At 38.8% G+C, this 17468-nt stretch overlaps 2 protein-coding genes across 3 annotated transcripts in view; one reads left to right on the forward strand and one right to left on the reverse strand.

Annotated features, from left to right (window-relative positions):
- homer2 (homer scaffold protein 2) overlaps positions 1-13330 on the reverse strand; it is a 31205-nt gene extending 17875 nt beyond the window's left edge. The window contains exons 1-3 of one of the 2 annotated variants that reach the window (XM_079339324.1): positions 13106-13330; positions 12439-13011; positions 2417-2573 (exon numbers count right to left, since the gene is read on the reverse strand). In XM_079339324.1, coding sequence (XP_079195450.1) covers positions 2417-2573; positions 12439-12443 — 162 coding nt within the window. In that variant the 5' untranslated portion in view covers positions 12444-13011; positions 13106-13330. The remainder of the gene's footprint in view (positions 1-2416; positions 2574-12438; positions 13012-13105) is intronic. The other variant, XM_079339325.1, reaches the window with a different exon arrangement.
- A 108-nt stretch (positions 13331-13438) lies between these two features.
- On the forward strand, positions 13439-16618 carry LOC306821117 (RNA guanine-N7 methyltransferase activating subunit-like). The gene is made up of 3 exons (XM_079339326.1): positions 13439-13543; positions 13740-13907; positions 15796-16618. The coding sequence occupies exons 2-3, from the start codon at positions 13741-13743 to the stop codon at positions 16007-16009; spliced, it is 381 nt and encodes a 126-aa protein (XP_079195452.1). The 5' UTR covers positions 13439-13543; position 13740; the 3' UTR covers positions 16010-16618.
- The last annotated feature ends 850 nt before the right edge of the window (positions 16619-17468 follow it).

The following is a 17468-nucleotide window of genomic DNA, read 5'->3' on the forward strand; positions in this document are numbered from 1 at the left end:
CTGTGCAAACCAGGAACTATATTTAACATTTACTTGATATGACTCAACATTTTCTTGCTAAGAGTAACTTTGCTCATACCCACATAATTTGCCTTCCATGAATTAAAAAAAAGGGGGGGGGGGGATTCAAACAGATTTCCTCATAACTCACATATAGCTGCTCCCTGCAGACACTTTGTGACACATGCTTCATTGTAACTCAAGGTTACAGGAGAGAGGACAGGAGTGGAGGAGACCAGAGAGGAGGAGAGTCTCAGGGATAAAGAGGGCATACAGAAAAATATTGATGAATCCAGCCTGAAGTAATGTTGAGTTTCAGTCCCTTTTCACAAAGAAATCAGTTTGAAAAATAAAAAGATAAAATATATGAGTTGTGTTATTGCTCAATTGTGTGGCTCAATAAGTGCTGCTTGATGACATAACACATTAGAGCCTCGCCTCTCTGCTTTCTAGATGTGGGAAGAGAACTATTTTGATGCTAACGGAGCTTGACTCAACAAAGCCTTGCAGAAACAGTGAATTTTAAATTATGCTAAAGAGAGCTTATTTTGCTGAGAATGGTACTGAAATGGTTTAAATTGCACATGAAAATGTTTCCCTGATCAAAAAAACATGTCATGTTTCTTTTTTCCTTTGACACTCAGATATAAATCAACCTTCCAGATAAATCACGTCCACACACAGCTACAGTCTCAAAGTGTGGCTGGTATCTATTTGCCACTATAAAGAAGAGCTTTTTTTTTTTTTTTAGCATTATTAGAAAACGCTTGAAGTGCAAATACAGCACATTCGGAAGAAACTGTCTTGTGTTCCTGTGAGAGACACCCTTCAGCTGTTTGGTTGGTGTAACTGAGCCCAGCAGGCCATTTACCCAAACAGTGTAGTGCATGTTCAAAGAGCAGAGGCTGCAGACTTAGAAAGATCCAAACTGTCATCCTGCTCAGTGTCTGAAGTGGCTCTGCAGATAAACTGTACAATTTAAGATCCTGCAAAAGGTGATTGCCTGACAAAGTTAGCAGAGGGATACCGCTGTCATAACCCTCCTCTAGTGTTCGCACAGAGAGAAGACTCTGATCGCCATGGAAACACACAATCTATCCTTTGAATGAGCGGAGGAAGGTGGTGTGAATATGAGACACCGGCATGCTCATGTGGGGTCTGTTGTCACATGCATGATCAAATCTCAGCACCACGCGCTCATGGTGACGAATCAAATCTATTAAAAATGGTTTTTGATAACATTTTAATCTTCCAAACACATTTTTTCTCTCTGATACCCATGGTCCCTGCTGAAAAAGAAAAAAAAGCTTCAAATCTCGTCAAAAATCTGTGCCGAGGGATTTGACAATTTGAAAAGAAGAAAAGCTGATCCAGTGTGACAGCGATTTAAAAGCCCCTTAGTTCTTGAAGTATGACAACTGTCGGCTGCTTTCTGATTACAGTAAATTATAGATAATTGAGTTTAATTACAGCTTAACAAGCATGTATTTTCTGGCTGCTGTTTAAATTTGTTACAGGGGATGTGCACTGATACCCAGACTTTTATCTAAACCTGCAGATTACCTTTCTGTCCTTTGCTGAACTGTTAATGCATATTTTGTCAGCCTTTATTCAATAGCTTAAAGAGGCAGTGAGTAAAGGTCACATATAAAAGGTAATGCTTGTGATACTAAGAATAATTATGTGCATCAATTCTGACATCAAGCAGTATCTCTATACTTTTACTTTGCAGAACATATGTTCAGTGCACATAGCAGTGTAAGGGATATTTTAAATTATTCTTTTTCTTTTTTTTTCCCCGCAGTGTTTACATTTGACCTCCGTTTGTTCTGTGTTGTCTTCCCTGAAGACAAAATGTGTCCAAACGATGGACATTGCTTCCATGTTCCAGATTGAACATGTCATCACGTGGCCGTAAAAAAATTACAATTTAAAAAAAAAAAAAAATCAACATATTGTAGGTAAGAGTACGTCCGTTTGAGGTTTTAAATGTTGGTTTCGATTAATTACTACTACTGTTCGGTTCTGTGTAATGTATGATGCGGGAACACTGTTGAGGCTTTAAACAAGCGTTTGATGGGTAAACATTGTACAAGCTTGCTCTACATGTTTTTCCTATTTTCTTTTACAATACTTTAACAAGTAATGTCAGAATGAAAAATAGGCATTAAAATGACCTGTTGAATGAAAAAGCACTCACCTCAGATGTAGTAGAACACTAAACAATCTAACGGTTCAACGTTAGGTTGAAGTTGCACATGTCACATTAGAGCGCTTCATAATTCCTTTTGGTCAATTGCAGCTTCAAGTGCTCTCTCTCAGAGTCAAATGCCTCTCTTGAGAGCAGTTTAATGTTCCCCCATTATCTGGTTTTTATATGGTTACACACAGACGCACAGTGTGCACACACACATACCTTGGTTCCATCCACGCTGATGATGCGGTAGCTGTTACGTGTGCTGTCGTAAAAATAGGAGACAGTGACGGCCTGCTTGCTAGCAGGGACCCAGTTCTTCTTGGTGGTCGGGTCGATTTGGAAGACATGGGCCCTTGTGGTGTAGATCGGCTGCTCCCTGAAGAGGACAGGACAAAGGAAAGGACAGAATGAGACAAACACACTGCAGCTAGGACACACATTATGTAAACACAAATAAAACATCCACTTAGTGGAGAGCCACATTTCACACCTACAACCAAGTTGGAGCATTTTTCTGCCACATTAGATCTGGAGAGACGTGTGCTGTCCCTCCACAGATGCAGTCGTGAGAGTCACAGCACAGGCGGGCAGGTGATAATGTAACACACACCCTCAATCCTTATAGCAACCCAAGGCCATTAGCACATCAGCACTCGCTCCCCTCTCATAGGTGACAGTAATGCACATCCAGTGTATGTGAGAGACTGTGCACTTGTTTTGAGTCTATTGGAAGAGCTCCCCTGTGCATTAAATACATTTAGGACATTTATCTACTTGTGTTTTCACAGTCAAATAAGAGAGGACATGCTGCCATCTTGTAAAAAATAAAGTGTCTTTCCTCATAAAAGGTTTTAAGTCAAACTGCTTTCTTGTTTAATTTTAAGAAGACCATTTTTGTCTAAGAGACCAAATGTTTCATATTCAACCCAAACTGAACTCGTCATTATCTATATGGTTATTTTATCCAATTATACCTAAACGTAACAAACTCAGATAAGAGACAAAATTCTGTTTACTGCTCCACTCACCTAACGTGCACCGTCCCTGCAGAATGAACAAATCATGAATTACCCAAATATCAACAATGATTATGCGCCTGTTGTTTGCTTATTGCTTGAGTTCAGATTAAACCGTATAAATGAATTCCACTGTTTTTGACTGAACTTATAAACCTACTATACAGCCTGAAAGGAATTTCTAATCTCAGATTTCACAACAATAGGGTTTGTGTTATATTTGCCAAAAACAATACCGAATACTACTCTCTAAGTCTGAACCTAGCTGAGTTATATGAGCTCTTACAAGACTGTTTTTGGCACTATAGGATAAAAGACAATTGAGTTAAGAAGAAGCATGAAACTCAATGAAACCAGGACAATTACAGCCAGAAGTCAAAGTTTCCCCAACAGCCACATAATAATGACTGGTACAAGCACTGGGAGGTCAATAAAGTCGTCTTAAAGCTGTTGATGTCAACAGGAAAATATTGTTTTCAATTAAATAATACTGCAACAAAAGCAGTGCACAACCAACTATATTGAGAAAATCACAACTTTACAGGGAACCATTACTACTCCTAAGATGGGAAATAACATAATAAGTAAAAGAGAACAGTTAAATACCTTTGTCAAAAGATGACAAATATATGTTGTTTTTCTCAAAGAGCGCAAAGCATTCCACCGCTCAATAATCAATTCAATACTGCTCGTGTGATTCTGCAGAGCGTCAACGTGACGAAACGAAGTAAAACATTTAAATGACTTCAGTTGTGAAGATTCTCTTTAAGACACACATAAACACGTAACACCCTCCATGCTGTGATTATCTTCTCTCCTTGTCAATTGTACGCTCGCAAACAAACACAGAAAGCTGCAGCCTTGACCCTGAAGTCAAGAGTTGAAAGCTGTTTAAAAAATATTTTCAGAAAATACTGTTCCTTCTGTGCGTTTCTTTTTTTTTGTTTTTGTTTGAAGCCCTCTGTACATGCACACAAATACTCTTACTTTGATTCAGTGTGGATTATGCAGGTGAAAATAATTCATGTAAATAACTGGGAAAGACAATCTATTTTCTAATCATCATAGATTTATTTTTTTTTAAATCATGCTTAAAGATTGCCAAATTTCATTCACTTTTTTCACTTTACCAGATTCAACACCAAGAGCCATGTCACCTGGCCCAAGAATGTTTAACACATTTATTTAAATAGTGCGCATAGTCAATTTCAAGCATGACATGCATGAGACTTTGCAAATACACCACTCTTGATTGTGGGGAAAAACTTCCCTTAGCAGTGCTTCACAGGAAATGATTCCAGTAGGTTCAAATTATGCACCATAATGTCTCACTTCAAACGGCGAGTGCAAGTGGTTGAGATGCTCTTCTACAAAGTTCCAAGAGTGAGACATCAAATTATGTGTAGAGGCTGGATGAGAGAGGTCAGAGGGCACCTCAAGAACCTCATAATGGAGGCAGAAGGAGAATGTGGGGGAGATAAATGGAAAGCAGCTTGATGGAAGTGAAGTGAGTGTGGCTTTCAGAAACGCCAAAGTCAACAAGGAGCACACTGCTCATTGAAGCCTGCTTGGTAAAGTTGGTAAATCGCCTATCTGGTTTTGATTCTGTCTCAGTGAAACATTTATAGCATTGTTGGCCCGTTTCTACGATTTTTGGTACTTTATAACAACCACCTGATAGTCACTGGCTTCTTGAAACTTGAATTTCCCTCTGCATCAATAAAGTATCTATCTATCTATATGCCGCTAGTCAGATTAAGCTTTCTCGAGTTTGACCTCTCTCACTCTGAAAACGCTTGGGAGTTTAGAAGGCAATACTTTTTTATTAATGTATTTTATTTTTTTGTTTGTATCCATGAATAAGATTCTGGTAGTCTCAAGTCAGATTAGGAAATAATTTTATATGAACACGCAATACAATAACTAATCTGCAATGCTCATGGTCTCCCCATGGTTGAGATCATGCCACCAGGAGGGATGCTGCGCATGGCCAGGCTTTGCTGAAAATAATACGACAGCCTTGATGGTTTTATTGTACATGTGTATCAAACATGTTTAGCCATAACAAGCAAACGAATGTGTTGGGGAAAATAAACCTAAATCCAAAAAGAATGAGAGTTTGTTCTTAATGATTCCATGTTATCCAGCTAATGACTGTAGAAGCTAGTGGGGATATAAATACTAGTCTACACCAAATGCAAAAATGTATTCAACAGCTACAGGGTACAAATTGTGCAACAGTCTTTGTAATGCTTTGCTGCAACTGGCCACAGCCAGTTGTCAAGAGAACATTTAGATTTCTATGAGATCTTGATGAAATAATGTCACAGACAGAAAGGCCAGCAGGCAGCAAAAAAAAAAAAATCATGAGCTAATAAAGCTTTTACTTCCATTGGGATTATGGTTCTCACCGAAATGAAAGCCTAATAAATTCACAACCCCCATTAAGCCTAATCTCAGTCTTCATCTGCTTTGCGAACAACAAAACCCATTATACAGATCACTGTTGTTGCTTTACACTCTCACACAAACACACACGGCAACACACAAACACACACACGCTGACCTTTGCAGTGGCAGTGTCTGGAGCCAGCTCGCACTGGCAGGAAAAGAGAAGCGAAAGGCCAACGCTGAACACATGGATGCACTCACACAAACTGTCGGTGGAATCCAGTGATCTGCTTTTCCCAGATAAAAAGCATTAGGCTGATTGATTTACGGGATAAAAAAAAGAAGACAACAACATTTGGGACTTTTGGAGTGCTGAAATCTTTGTCTCACTGACTGTAGAGTGCTCTGTCCCCATCTGGTATGTTTAAATAATTTACAGGCGTGTGAGCTTCCCTGTGTGTGTCTGTGTTGGTGGGGCAGGTATGAGTTAGTCCGCTGTGTTTGTGCCTACGTACACCTACACATCCACTATAGGCCCATCCACGCACTCATGATGAAGCAAACAAGCCATGAACCAAGAATAATGAAAAACAGAGGACTGTGTCAAACTGTTCGCAAAGCTCTGTGTTATAGCTAATAAATTGATTTCCCAAACAGTTATGGCTGCACACAAAATCAGATATCCAACGTCGATTGCGGCAAGAGAGGATGCCAAATAAGCGCAATACATTTCATGTACGGTATACGGAGCTGTGATATTCTAAGTGATGCATGACTAAACCAGTCTGCCTCTTATTCTCTTAAATCCTTTTGAAAGGTTAGCCTACACATTGCCCAAGTTGGCTGAGGATGGGATAATCCTCTTTGAAAAATATAAAATACAAAAAAGGGTGAGCAACAACAGCGGAGTCGAGGAGCTGTAATCAAATTGCGTTGGAGTTTTGCAACACCTGTGGAATTCAGATTTGCTGGTTTTGTTTTTTCAGTGAGAGGGAAAACAGCCTCGGCTAGATTCCTGAGCACTGGAATCCAGTCTGGTCTCATTCCCCAAACAAAATGTCCTCATCCGTCACAGTCGCCTACTTCGTTGTCCAACTGAACCAGACACCTGTCAGTGAGATATCAATAAGTCATTTGGGATCTGAGCTCAAACTCACTTTACAGAACTAAAACAAGGTTTGTAACCTGTTGAAGAAATATCTGCAGCATGCACGTCATTTTGCTTGAACAGGAAACCACCCAACACAATTTAAGCATCACTCCACAAAGACGGATAAGTGTGTAAAAGGGTTCCAACCATGTTGCAATGCTGGAAATTAAAATATCAAGTATGAAATGGCCTGAGAACAAATTTCCTGATCATCGGTACATCCAGGTACTTCTGGGTACAGACCCACAGGCCCAGTCAAATGAACGAGCCTTTAACACCATAACAGGATCTCTTCATTACCGAGACAACATCTCCCTGAGAGGGGAATTTCATTGGGTCCTTGGCCTGTTTAGAAATATGTTCTGCCCCCTTGAACTCTCCAGAGCCAAAACAATAAACCTGAACCAACATCATAATTGAATGATGCATCATGTTATTTTCAGTGACCTGCTGAAACACAGTCTGTGCAACAGACTGTCTTTTCAACAAAGCAAACGGCTTTGGGAGCCTTTAAAGCGTGATGTTCATACTGAACAGAAGTACATTATGTAACCTGTAGGCATCAAACATAACTGTACCTCTCCAGGCTCCGTTGTGTCCAATTTAAAAAGATCAGGTTCTCTGAAATCAAACGGGCACTAAAGCAGGACATTCACAGGGCTACATCAATTATTCAGATCCAGTTCGCTCTATGTGTTGTTTTATGTTCATTTTTCCAAAATGTCTGGCCTTTAGAGTCTCAAGCTAGCCATCCTGATGCACACCACTCTTTGTCCTCGGCATAAAGGGGTTTTGGGTGTAGATCAATATGGAAATCTTCAATGAGGGGGAGCTAGATCGATCCTCTTTTCAGAATTCATTTTACTTTTGATTTTACATGCTTCACTTAATAATCAGTGAGTATTTTTACACAGTTTCTAATATCTTTATATGACTAACAGAGTATGTTGGACTTGCTGTCCTTGAACCTAAGTGCTGCGTTGTTTCACAGGATTTTAGTGACAAAAGCTGCATTAGTCACTTGTCAAATATCTACAGTGCAGAGGGGAATACAGACATTTGTCCCTCCTCACTTTCTGTGGAGACACTGACAACAATACGCTTCAATTTGCTTTTCTGCAGCACAGAGCAGCAAAAGAACATCTTCTCCCCAATCTGTCAGAGATGGAAAAAAAGAAACTCATATCTAGGTCGCAAGGTGCACGGATCCAATGACCCGGGTAGTTTAAGAATAGTAAATTAGGAGAAAACGTGTTGTAATGACCGACACAGGATTCATTCATGAATACAAGAAACTGAATTCAATTACTTGAATTCTCATTAGCCGCTTTAATCCTACAGAATGGCTCTCTGTCATTTAACCTGCGAGGAAAGCCGGAGAGCAGAGTCGCCTTATTAGTGAGAGCTATGCTTTGTCAGAGTAAAGTAGGTAGGAGTGGAAAGCTCTGCAGGATTATACCTGCAACTTCTCCTGTATGCTCACAGACACTGTACCATGTAATGAGGGAAACAAACTGAAAGATTTGTAGAAGAAAATAAGTGAATTTATCATGTTATTACCGCTACTAAGATCCTATTTCATGAAGATTTTTTTCCCTATTTGGCCATTTCAAAAAACGTCTTACACACCAGGAAGTCTTGTTTGAAAGGTGTATTTCATCCTTAACACAATATCTAAAATCCCACACAAGCAACATGGGTCACCCCCCTATCCACTTTCATTATTTGCTGCAATAAGATCATCATGTCAAAGTAAGGACTGAAAAGTTAAAAAAAAAAAAAAAGTTGTTTGAAGTGAAGTAGTCGACAGTGAACCTTTTGTTGTTTATTTAGGCTCAAATTGATTCTGTAGTTCCATTCATCACTTGAGCTATTTGATGCACTTTTTGAGGCTTACAATGAAGTGACTAAATCAATTAAATGACCGACAATTCATCATTTGGGGGGAAAAAAACACACTCATTTCATTACTTGAAATGCGAGTTGTGAATGCCTAGCCTGAAGTCAGAAATGACTTCTACCACATTATGTCGAGTTCATAGAACTTTGATTGGATCTTTCACCGACCAAAGCAACTTTGTCTTTAGTAGCCTGTGGACCCCTGAAATGTGCACTGTGTTCATAAGGGGTTATTATGAAATGTTTTCATTTTAAATCCATTCATTTGTAAAATATTTCAAAGCCCCAAAAGACAAAATAAACTCCATACCACAAGAAAGAGATGATGGATTGAACGACATTTTTCACATTTTCAGAAATATTAAAACATACACAATCTTTTAGTGCACTAGAACTTTTTTTTGTGTAAACACTGTGGGCCAAGCAATGACTACTACATAATTTCACTGTGAAATCTAAATTTCAAATTAATTGGTTCCGCTGTATATTTACCTTTGTTCAGCGTTTACATTGTTCACCATTTCTAATTTGTCTTCATCAAAGGTCACCTTCATTGATACTTTTCATGTTTTGGCATCAAATGTACACTGAACAGACCTCATGCCAGTAAAGCTCATTAAACAGGGATAGTGGAGGAACAGAATCTGATGCAACAGAGGCAACCAGCCAGATTCAAACCAGCAACCACAGCAGGTCCTCCTCCTTCACACCGAGGCAATATGACACAGGGTCCAACTTAATCTCAGCACTGGGAGAAAAGGGAAGTAAGGAAGCCTCCACAGAAGCACAGCATGGTAGCAGATGGCCTCCTAGGCCTCAACCATCTGGTGAGGAGATGTCCAATCCGCCGTCAGTCTGTCCCCTTTCATTTACCCATGATTCTTAAACAGTAAGACCTGCTTCTACTCCCCAAATCATCTCAGCAACCATTACCTCCAGCCTGCAGTCACAGACAGAGAACATAGAATCAGATTAGGCCAACAGCCTCTCTCCTGCCTGGGCCGCAAAGTCACGTCACGTCGGAGAGCCTAATCAATGAGTGTTAAGCCTTCAGCAGTCAGTCTCTGGCCAGCCAGATTATAATCCATCCCTGTGTTAGAACTGCTCCGAGCGTGGAGTATTTTAAACAGCAATATGCTGATTGTGTTACTTATGTTTGACTGATTCTTCAGAGAGGAGAGTTGTTTTTAGCAGTGTCTTTATTAAGTAATACTACTTTACTTAAAAATATAATTACATTACTATCTCCACTGTTATCCACATTTTTTAAAATTATCTAAATTCAACATCCTTCATGTCCCAGTTGGGAACATGCCCATCATGCATGCTGCACACACACAATATGCATATAAACCATGTGGAAATGATGTGATCAATGACAAGTGTCAAGGTCAGAAAGGCATTCATAGATCACATGATCAGAGATCTGTAGTAGAAAAGATCCAAGGTTGTTATTGAAGTGTGTGCATACTGCATGACTTGCACTGAATTTATAACTCCACGGAGGAATGAAGTGGGGCAAAAGGACACCCGAGGAAAAAAAAAAAGATAGATAGTCCCTGCAGTTGAAAACACTCAATCACGCAAAATCCATTTCTAACGATTTTTCATTTAGGGCAGGACATCCTGCGTCATTACAAAGTGTAATCAGGCAGCATTGTCTCACACATTTATGCACGCATGTGGATTCAACTGTGGTTAAACTTTTATTTGAGATAAACTTAAAAATAGAAATACTGAAAGGATTTCAAATGAAACTGTGGTGTTGATTGACAAAAAATATAGTCAACCACTATTTTAAAAAAAATCATTTTAAAACACTTATCCAATAAGAAGGTGAGTGTTTTTATAATGTGAAATGGTAAATGGACTTGAGCTTATATAGCCCTGAAGGGTTGGTTGTTTCACCTTGTGATGTTAACACTTTTTTTAGAATTCAAAACCTTCAGAGACAAAAACATGCATAATGTAAAGAGAGACTTTATAAAGTTTGCAGAAAAAAAGTTCTTGGTTGTCGTCCACAAACCAAAAAGTTAGGTTACAAAGGCTTTTAAATCTATCTGTGGTTGCAACCCATAATAAAATGTTGATTATTGAATCAGTCAATTAAAAAAACTGATCACAAATATACAAATCATTATGAACCCGTTTAATGTCAATATTTGCTTGTTTAATATTGCTGTTGCTTGTTTTGTCTTTTTTTCTTCTGATCATAAATAAATTCAACGTTTCAGAATTTTCAGGTTTTTGCCTTTTGGCCATGAACACGAGTCATTTGATACTTGCAATGAGAATTTTTTCCTATGTTCTGACATTTCACAGATTAAGTGACTAACCAAATCATGATTCAGTTCAAGAGCTGGAACAAATAGTCAATCTGATGAGAATTAGTCATTTGCAATTTTAGAAATAGATTATGATCATTATCTTAGAGAGACATTTACAGTATGTGTCTGTTTCAGAATTGGGCCCTAAGAACTTGTGGTGGGCATTTTTCACTATCTGATATTTTCATCAAGATCATTTAACATTTTATTTCATAAGGAAAAAAATCCTTTCCAGCCCTAATCACATCCTATAGTGTGTGTCCAGTGGGTTTGAACCTTAGAAAAAGCAGTCATTTGATACTATTAGTTGGCATTCACTGAATCCAGGCAACTGGAAAAAGAAAACATGTTGCCATGTCTCTGTCAGTAGGTGTGGCCACCTGTATTCGACTAGCTGCCTTGATACTGGTTTGATGAGCCAAGATCATGAGAAAACTATTACCTCCCCTGTGAGTTTCAAACCTGCTGAATGAGTGAGCGAAACTCTTAAGGAGTCATGACTGCTGAACTGGTTTCTTACTCATTAAAAATGAATCTCTGCTGAGGAAAATAAAGCACTATGACGTGTTAGGTATACCTACCTCATTACTAAGCATTCAATTTGTGTGATTATGCAAACCTTGACTTTTTTTTTTTTTTTTTTTTTACAAATGTCAAGGTCTCTTAAAGTTTTAAAAAAAAATCAATCAGGGATAGGTTTTGTTGTAAAAGAAAGTGAACTTCTTTCTTCGATTGAAATGTATTTTTTTTAATGATCCTAATTAAAGTCAAAAGTAATTTTAACAGGAATATAGAGAATAAAGAAACTGCAACGTATGTAGATTTCAGGAGAGGTGGTGTGATTGCATAACTATGGCATTGAGCCACAGACTCAACATTCACATCACACTATGGAGGCAAAATAAGGTTCTGTGCCCTGTAAACAACTGTGGGAGTACACACACTGTACCTCCAGTCCTGTGGATAACAAACACCCGAACAGACACAAACATACACACTCCCAAAAGTGCCATCTCTTATTAGTGGGCTGTGTTGACTCTGACACCTCCATATCATGACTCCCTCACACCATCATCCTACACACTGATAAAGGCCTATTCACATAATAACATTATACTAACAAAATAAAAAAATACTTCTCTCATCAGAAATGTAGCATTTGTTTTTATTTTTTTAATAGTCTATGAAATATCTCCAAAACATGGGCATTCCCATGCTGCCTAATAATGTGGCAATAAAAGAGTACATTGAGGGTCTTCCTGAGCTCCCAGCACCTTCAGGCAGGCATTGGGAAACAATTGCATCACTAAAGACATTAAAATCGGAATATTGTCTTGTTTGAGAGAGGACTGTTTGGAGAGATATTGCCATATTTTCACCAAACACTCGCCCACAATTTCAGACAGTGCAGGTGTCATTAGAGCCGCACTGAAGGGCAGCGCTCTCTGGATTACTTACCCCATTGCCGCGGACTTGAGGAACAACTCGTATGAATGTGAAGGCGCTATCGGCAGTCGCTTGAGTGGGAAATTATGTCTTAACGCGCAGGCAAAGTCCACAGTTTATTAGCGGTCCACGGAGTTAATTTCCTGTCCACCAGCCTCGAATAAGTCCTCTTGCTGGCTGCTGAGAGACAACTGGTATGACAGCACTTCTTCTCAAACTCGATTCACCGGGTTGTCAAGCTCAGGCTCACCAAACCCCGTTGGTTTCAGGAAGTTTTTTCTCAATGCTTGTTTGTTTTTCCTCTTTAGACACACAGGAGAATTAATCCCACGTCGGGTTAACGCCTTCCACGCTGCCTTCAAACACACGGCGCTGATAATTTAAGTTAATGTTTGCGTTTCACTGCTTGCTTGCTCAGTGGCTGCGCATAGTTTCGTCCTCCCCAGCGGGATTGTGTTTCACTGAAGGGCAGCAGCAGCGACACGGAGCGGCTCTCACCTGCTCACGCGCCTGCCAGAGCCACCCACATTATTTTCAACCTGTGGTGTACTGTCTGCGGTTTTACCTCCAAACTGTTGTCTGAAACTACACATTTAAAACGAAATCAATCATCATAACCCGCTTTATAAAAGTGAGAAAAGAAGCAGTTTGGCCCAGAAACACATTTTTACGTACTTACATGTCTCAATTGATGATGGTTTCAGTCGCTGGCACTTTCTCATTAATTAGACAAAATAACATTAAACCTAGGCCGACTTGATAAAAGTAAAGACCATTCCCACTAATTAGTTTTGTGTTTTTTTCTTTTTTCCTAACTAGTTTTTTTCCCACTTTAAATATGTTTCCAATTCTTGGGTCTGATTGTATCACGTATAATGAAATTACAAAATGAACACGTTTTGTATGTAAATGGTCGGTCGGCTGTTTCAAGCTTGCAGGTGAGCCGTCAATCACTTTCAGGTGCGCGTGCTTGCGGAACTATTAAAACTTCTAGATGTGTTCCGGGGGGGAATGTTTTCCGTGATGCACTGCGTCGTTCTGCATTTTGTTTCGTCAAGTCGCTTAGTTGCATATATTGTCGGTGTAGCTAAAGCTAAATAATTTAAGTTTGACAGAGGTATGTATGCACATAAAGTCATTCATTTTTAATTAGAATCGCAGCGTCGTATCTGCTCACGATAACAACGTCTGAATCTGTCCCGATTGATCGTTTGGACTGAATGTGTCTGATAGCTTAGCTAGCACAAGGACTAGAAACGCATCCTGTGCTGCTGTATTTACTCATTGGACCCGGGTCATGTGTTATTTTGCAGGATGGCCGAGACTATGGAGAACCAGCAGACCCTGGAGGAGATGTTTGGCCACAGATTTTCATCAGAGGACCCTGAATACCAGCAGTACGTCAGCCGGCCCGCAGACCCCCCACCCGTGGTGGAGGACTGGAGGAGTCGTGGAGGAGGCAACAGAGGCCGGGATAACAGGTGATTCATCGCACGCTCTTCCAATCTTAAATCAGGGTTCATTGATAGTCCTTACTAAAACCTCAGTCAGGAGAACATGCTAATATTTACAGGTTAAAGAGTTATTAAAGTATAGTGATGACCATGATGCATATAGTTTATTTATTTGTTAGGGACAGTGCACATTAATGGTCAGCTGCAATTACAGTTGTAAAAGATGCCAGTTTCCATGTGTTGCTCTTAACCGGTAACAGAGAAAGACATTGCAAATGAAATGCAAAGACACAAGTAACACAAGACACTAATAATAGAGGGGAAAGGTTAAAAGTGTTCACAGTCTTGGTTGTTCTTTTATTCACTGTTTGTACTTGAATGTTTAACACTGCAGAACTTCAGATGGAGGGAAAAAGGTCAGGATCTTAGCTACACAACCTTTTCTCCACCCAGGAGATGAGACGAAGCCAAATCATGACTTAAAGGACAGCACAGCATTCACTAAAAGCCACAGTGTAAAGTCTAAAGTTTATTGAAATTATTACAGAGATGGATAAGAGCTGTGAATTATTATGGTATAAATCACACAGACGTATAGCCATCATATTTAAATGTACTGGTGTGGTAGTAGAAGTGTTTTAAAATAAGGGCTAATGAGGTGCTTTTTCTGTTGTACCATGAAATTGGTTGACCTGTTAGAAATATGACTTTCTGTTTGGCTCCATAGTTTGTTGAAATTTATTGTCCAGTGTTTTACTTAATAATAATAATAGTTTTTCAATATATCCAATAAAAATGACTAAATTGGCAGTTTGATCTTAAGCATCGTGTTATAAGTTGTTATAAGTATTTGTGCTTCCAAAGAGCAATTTTTGAGTTTTATAGTTTTTACAAAAACATTAGTAGAATCACAGAGGAAAAACTATAAGATCACTTAAACATGAGTCTGAATAGATTTCACACATTTCTCTTCTCATTTAAGCTTATATTTATTAATTTAACAGATTAATCTCACAAGTATATTCAACTCAAATACAACATTAGAGTCAATAAATAAGAACAATATGACTGAAAGCAAGTCGAAACATACTAATCTCTGAAGATGCATGTTTAGGTCCTTAAATGCTTTTTAATGCTCCGAGGCTGCGTTCCATTCCCCTCTGAGCTGGGAATGAGGCCACACCTGAGTTGAGCGTGTTGGAAGTCGGAAAAGCAACGTGGACACCTCCAGGAGTACCTTTGTTTTATTAGCTTATACCAGACAATAACAAAACACTACGTGATGGTTTGTGCAGAAAAACAACGTGACAACATGTTTACTGAGAGAACTGTCACAGTACTATCGATGTGATTGATTTAATCACACAAAAAGAGGAGCGAGTGGCTGATGAACACTTGCAGCTTTAACGTACGGTTGATGCACGTAGCAGCCATGTTGGATTCTAACTCGGGCTACACTGAGTAGCTCCGACTTTTTGACTAGTAAATACGACTTCAGGAGACGCTCCAATTGACACTTGTGACTGGGAACTCTGAATTTCCCAGTTCAACTGGAACGCAGCATTAAGACATAACCAGATTGTCAGCTAAACTGAATTTGCTCAAAAGGTGCGATGGTGGAGCCGTATAATTGTGAAGAAAGGTGTAAGATGATGATGACGAGTTCAAGAGAAATCAATTTGGGGTTTTTTTTTTAGATCTGAGCTACATTTACTTATTTAAATGACATCAGTTTGATTTGAGTTTATAAAAAAACAATATTAGGCAAAAATGAATCAGCAGAGTGTCTGTTTGAGCCAAAGAACCCTTTAACAACTAACTGTATTTAGTCTATGCTAGTTTTACATGTTTCATCTCATGCATGTATTTGTTTTGTGTGTTGAAAATTGCAAACTTGATATCGATTTTCATCCAGGTATCAAGATCGACGTGGAGGCCGAGGTTGGGGAGGAGGCCGAGGTTGGCGAGGGGACCATCGTGGACAGCAACAGTGGCAAGATAGAGACCGAAGTAGAGACAGAGACCGAGACAGGCACTGGGGCCATGGAAGTGGGCACCAATCAGGCCATCCCAGCTCCAACCAGGGATACAACTCCCATTATCAGAGACCACATAATGACCGCTATTGAACTGTGCTTCTTCAGGTGTTTTTGGTATTTTTCTTATTGGCAGGATTTTAATTTGCAATAATAAATTGCAATACCATCAGTGATAATGTGCAACTGTTGATGTTTTTTCTGTTACTTTGCTGCATTGAAAGGTTTTATTGTGGGACAATATACTATACATCTTAACATAAAAACACAAAATATATGAAACTAGCCAGATATTTTCCAGAATCTGAAATGTGATGGCTTAAACTGTTGACCTACATCTACAATTTCATTTAGAAACAAGAAATAGTATTTTTTTTACTGCTCAGACCTTTGGTGATGGCAAATTACCTCATTGCATTTCTAAGAGCACATTGCATTTTCAATACTGGAACCCTCAGTTCATGTGGTGATAAAATGACGAGTCCTCACATTACATTGAGGAGATAAAAATGAGAGGTTGTTTTGAGTTCAGATAGTTCTGCTGTTTTTTCTTTAAACATTTTTTGATATCAGATTGTTTCAAATAGTGAATCTGAATTCCTGGAGAAAATCTATTTGTAATGTAATTGTATTTTTCTGTGTCACAACAAACTACAGATACTAATGAGCTGGGCAGTTCTCAATAAACATCTATTTTCTTAATACTTGTGTCTGTTCTATTGGATGATGACGCTCAAAATTCATGTTTAAATGTTTCGGCTCGCGTCATTCACGTTTTTGTTGTTTTGCAAAGATGCATCAATTTAAAATGATGAATCCTGTAACACTTACTTGGAAAACCAGGATTTAGAAAATGGCAATATAATACCCTTATTGATTGACTTATAGGACTTAAGATAGATAGAAAATCACTTTATTGTCATTGTATAAAAGAACACGCAAAAACCGTACAGGATTACTAATCTGGTCCGTTGTCCTAGATTGAAAGAGTGGAAAAGTGAATTGTCAGACAAAGTTTTTCTTCATAACAGCTCCATTTCTCCAGAGTCTCTGGAGTGGTTGGCCTACAGTGTTTGAATACATGTTTAATTGTTGGAGCAGTTTAATGGAGTAATGTATATTTTTATAACCAAACAACACCAACAGTCCTTCACTTGATACTAAAAGACATATCACCATTGGACCAACTTTTCCCCAAAAAAGTAGCAAGAAGAGAAATTATGTTTGCAAGCCAAACAAAGATACAAACTCTGTTAAATGTATAACAATTGTGGGTCCAGTTTTCTTTCCAAGAAAATGTAATTGTACTTGTTTTCCCCACGACAGGCTTTGAAATCAGGGTTTTAGGCCAAGTTTGTTTTTGGCCTTTAATGTCAGTCCAACTGATGGCACATTTAAGCACATGATCTAAACCACTGTAGTGAGTGGCAGGGAAGGCCCTTAAAAAACCAATACTTCACAATGTGAAAAGCAACTGAAGTGTAAATGGGCATCATTAATACATTATTACAACATGCATCATTGGCTATGGTATATGTAGCTCATTGCCTGA

The sequence above is a fragment of the Symphodus melops genome (assembly GCF_947650265.1).
Source record: "Symphodus melops genome assembly, chromosome: 3".
In the NCBI taxonomy this organism is placed as follows: Eukaryota; Metazoa; Chordata; class Actinopteri; order Labriformes; family Labridae; genus Symphodus; species Symphodus melops.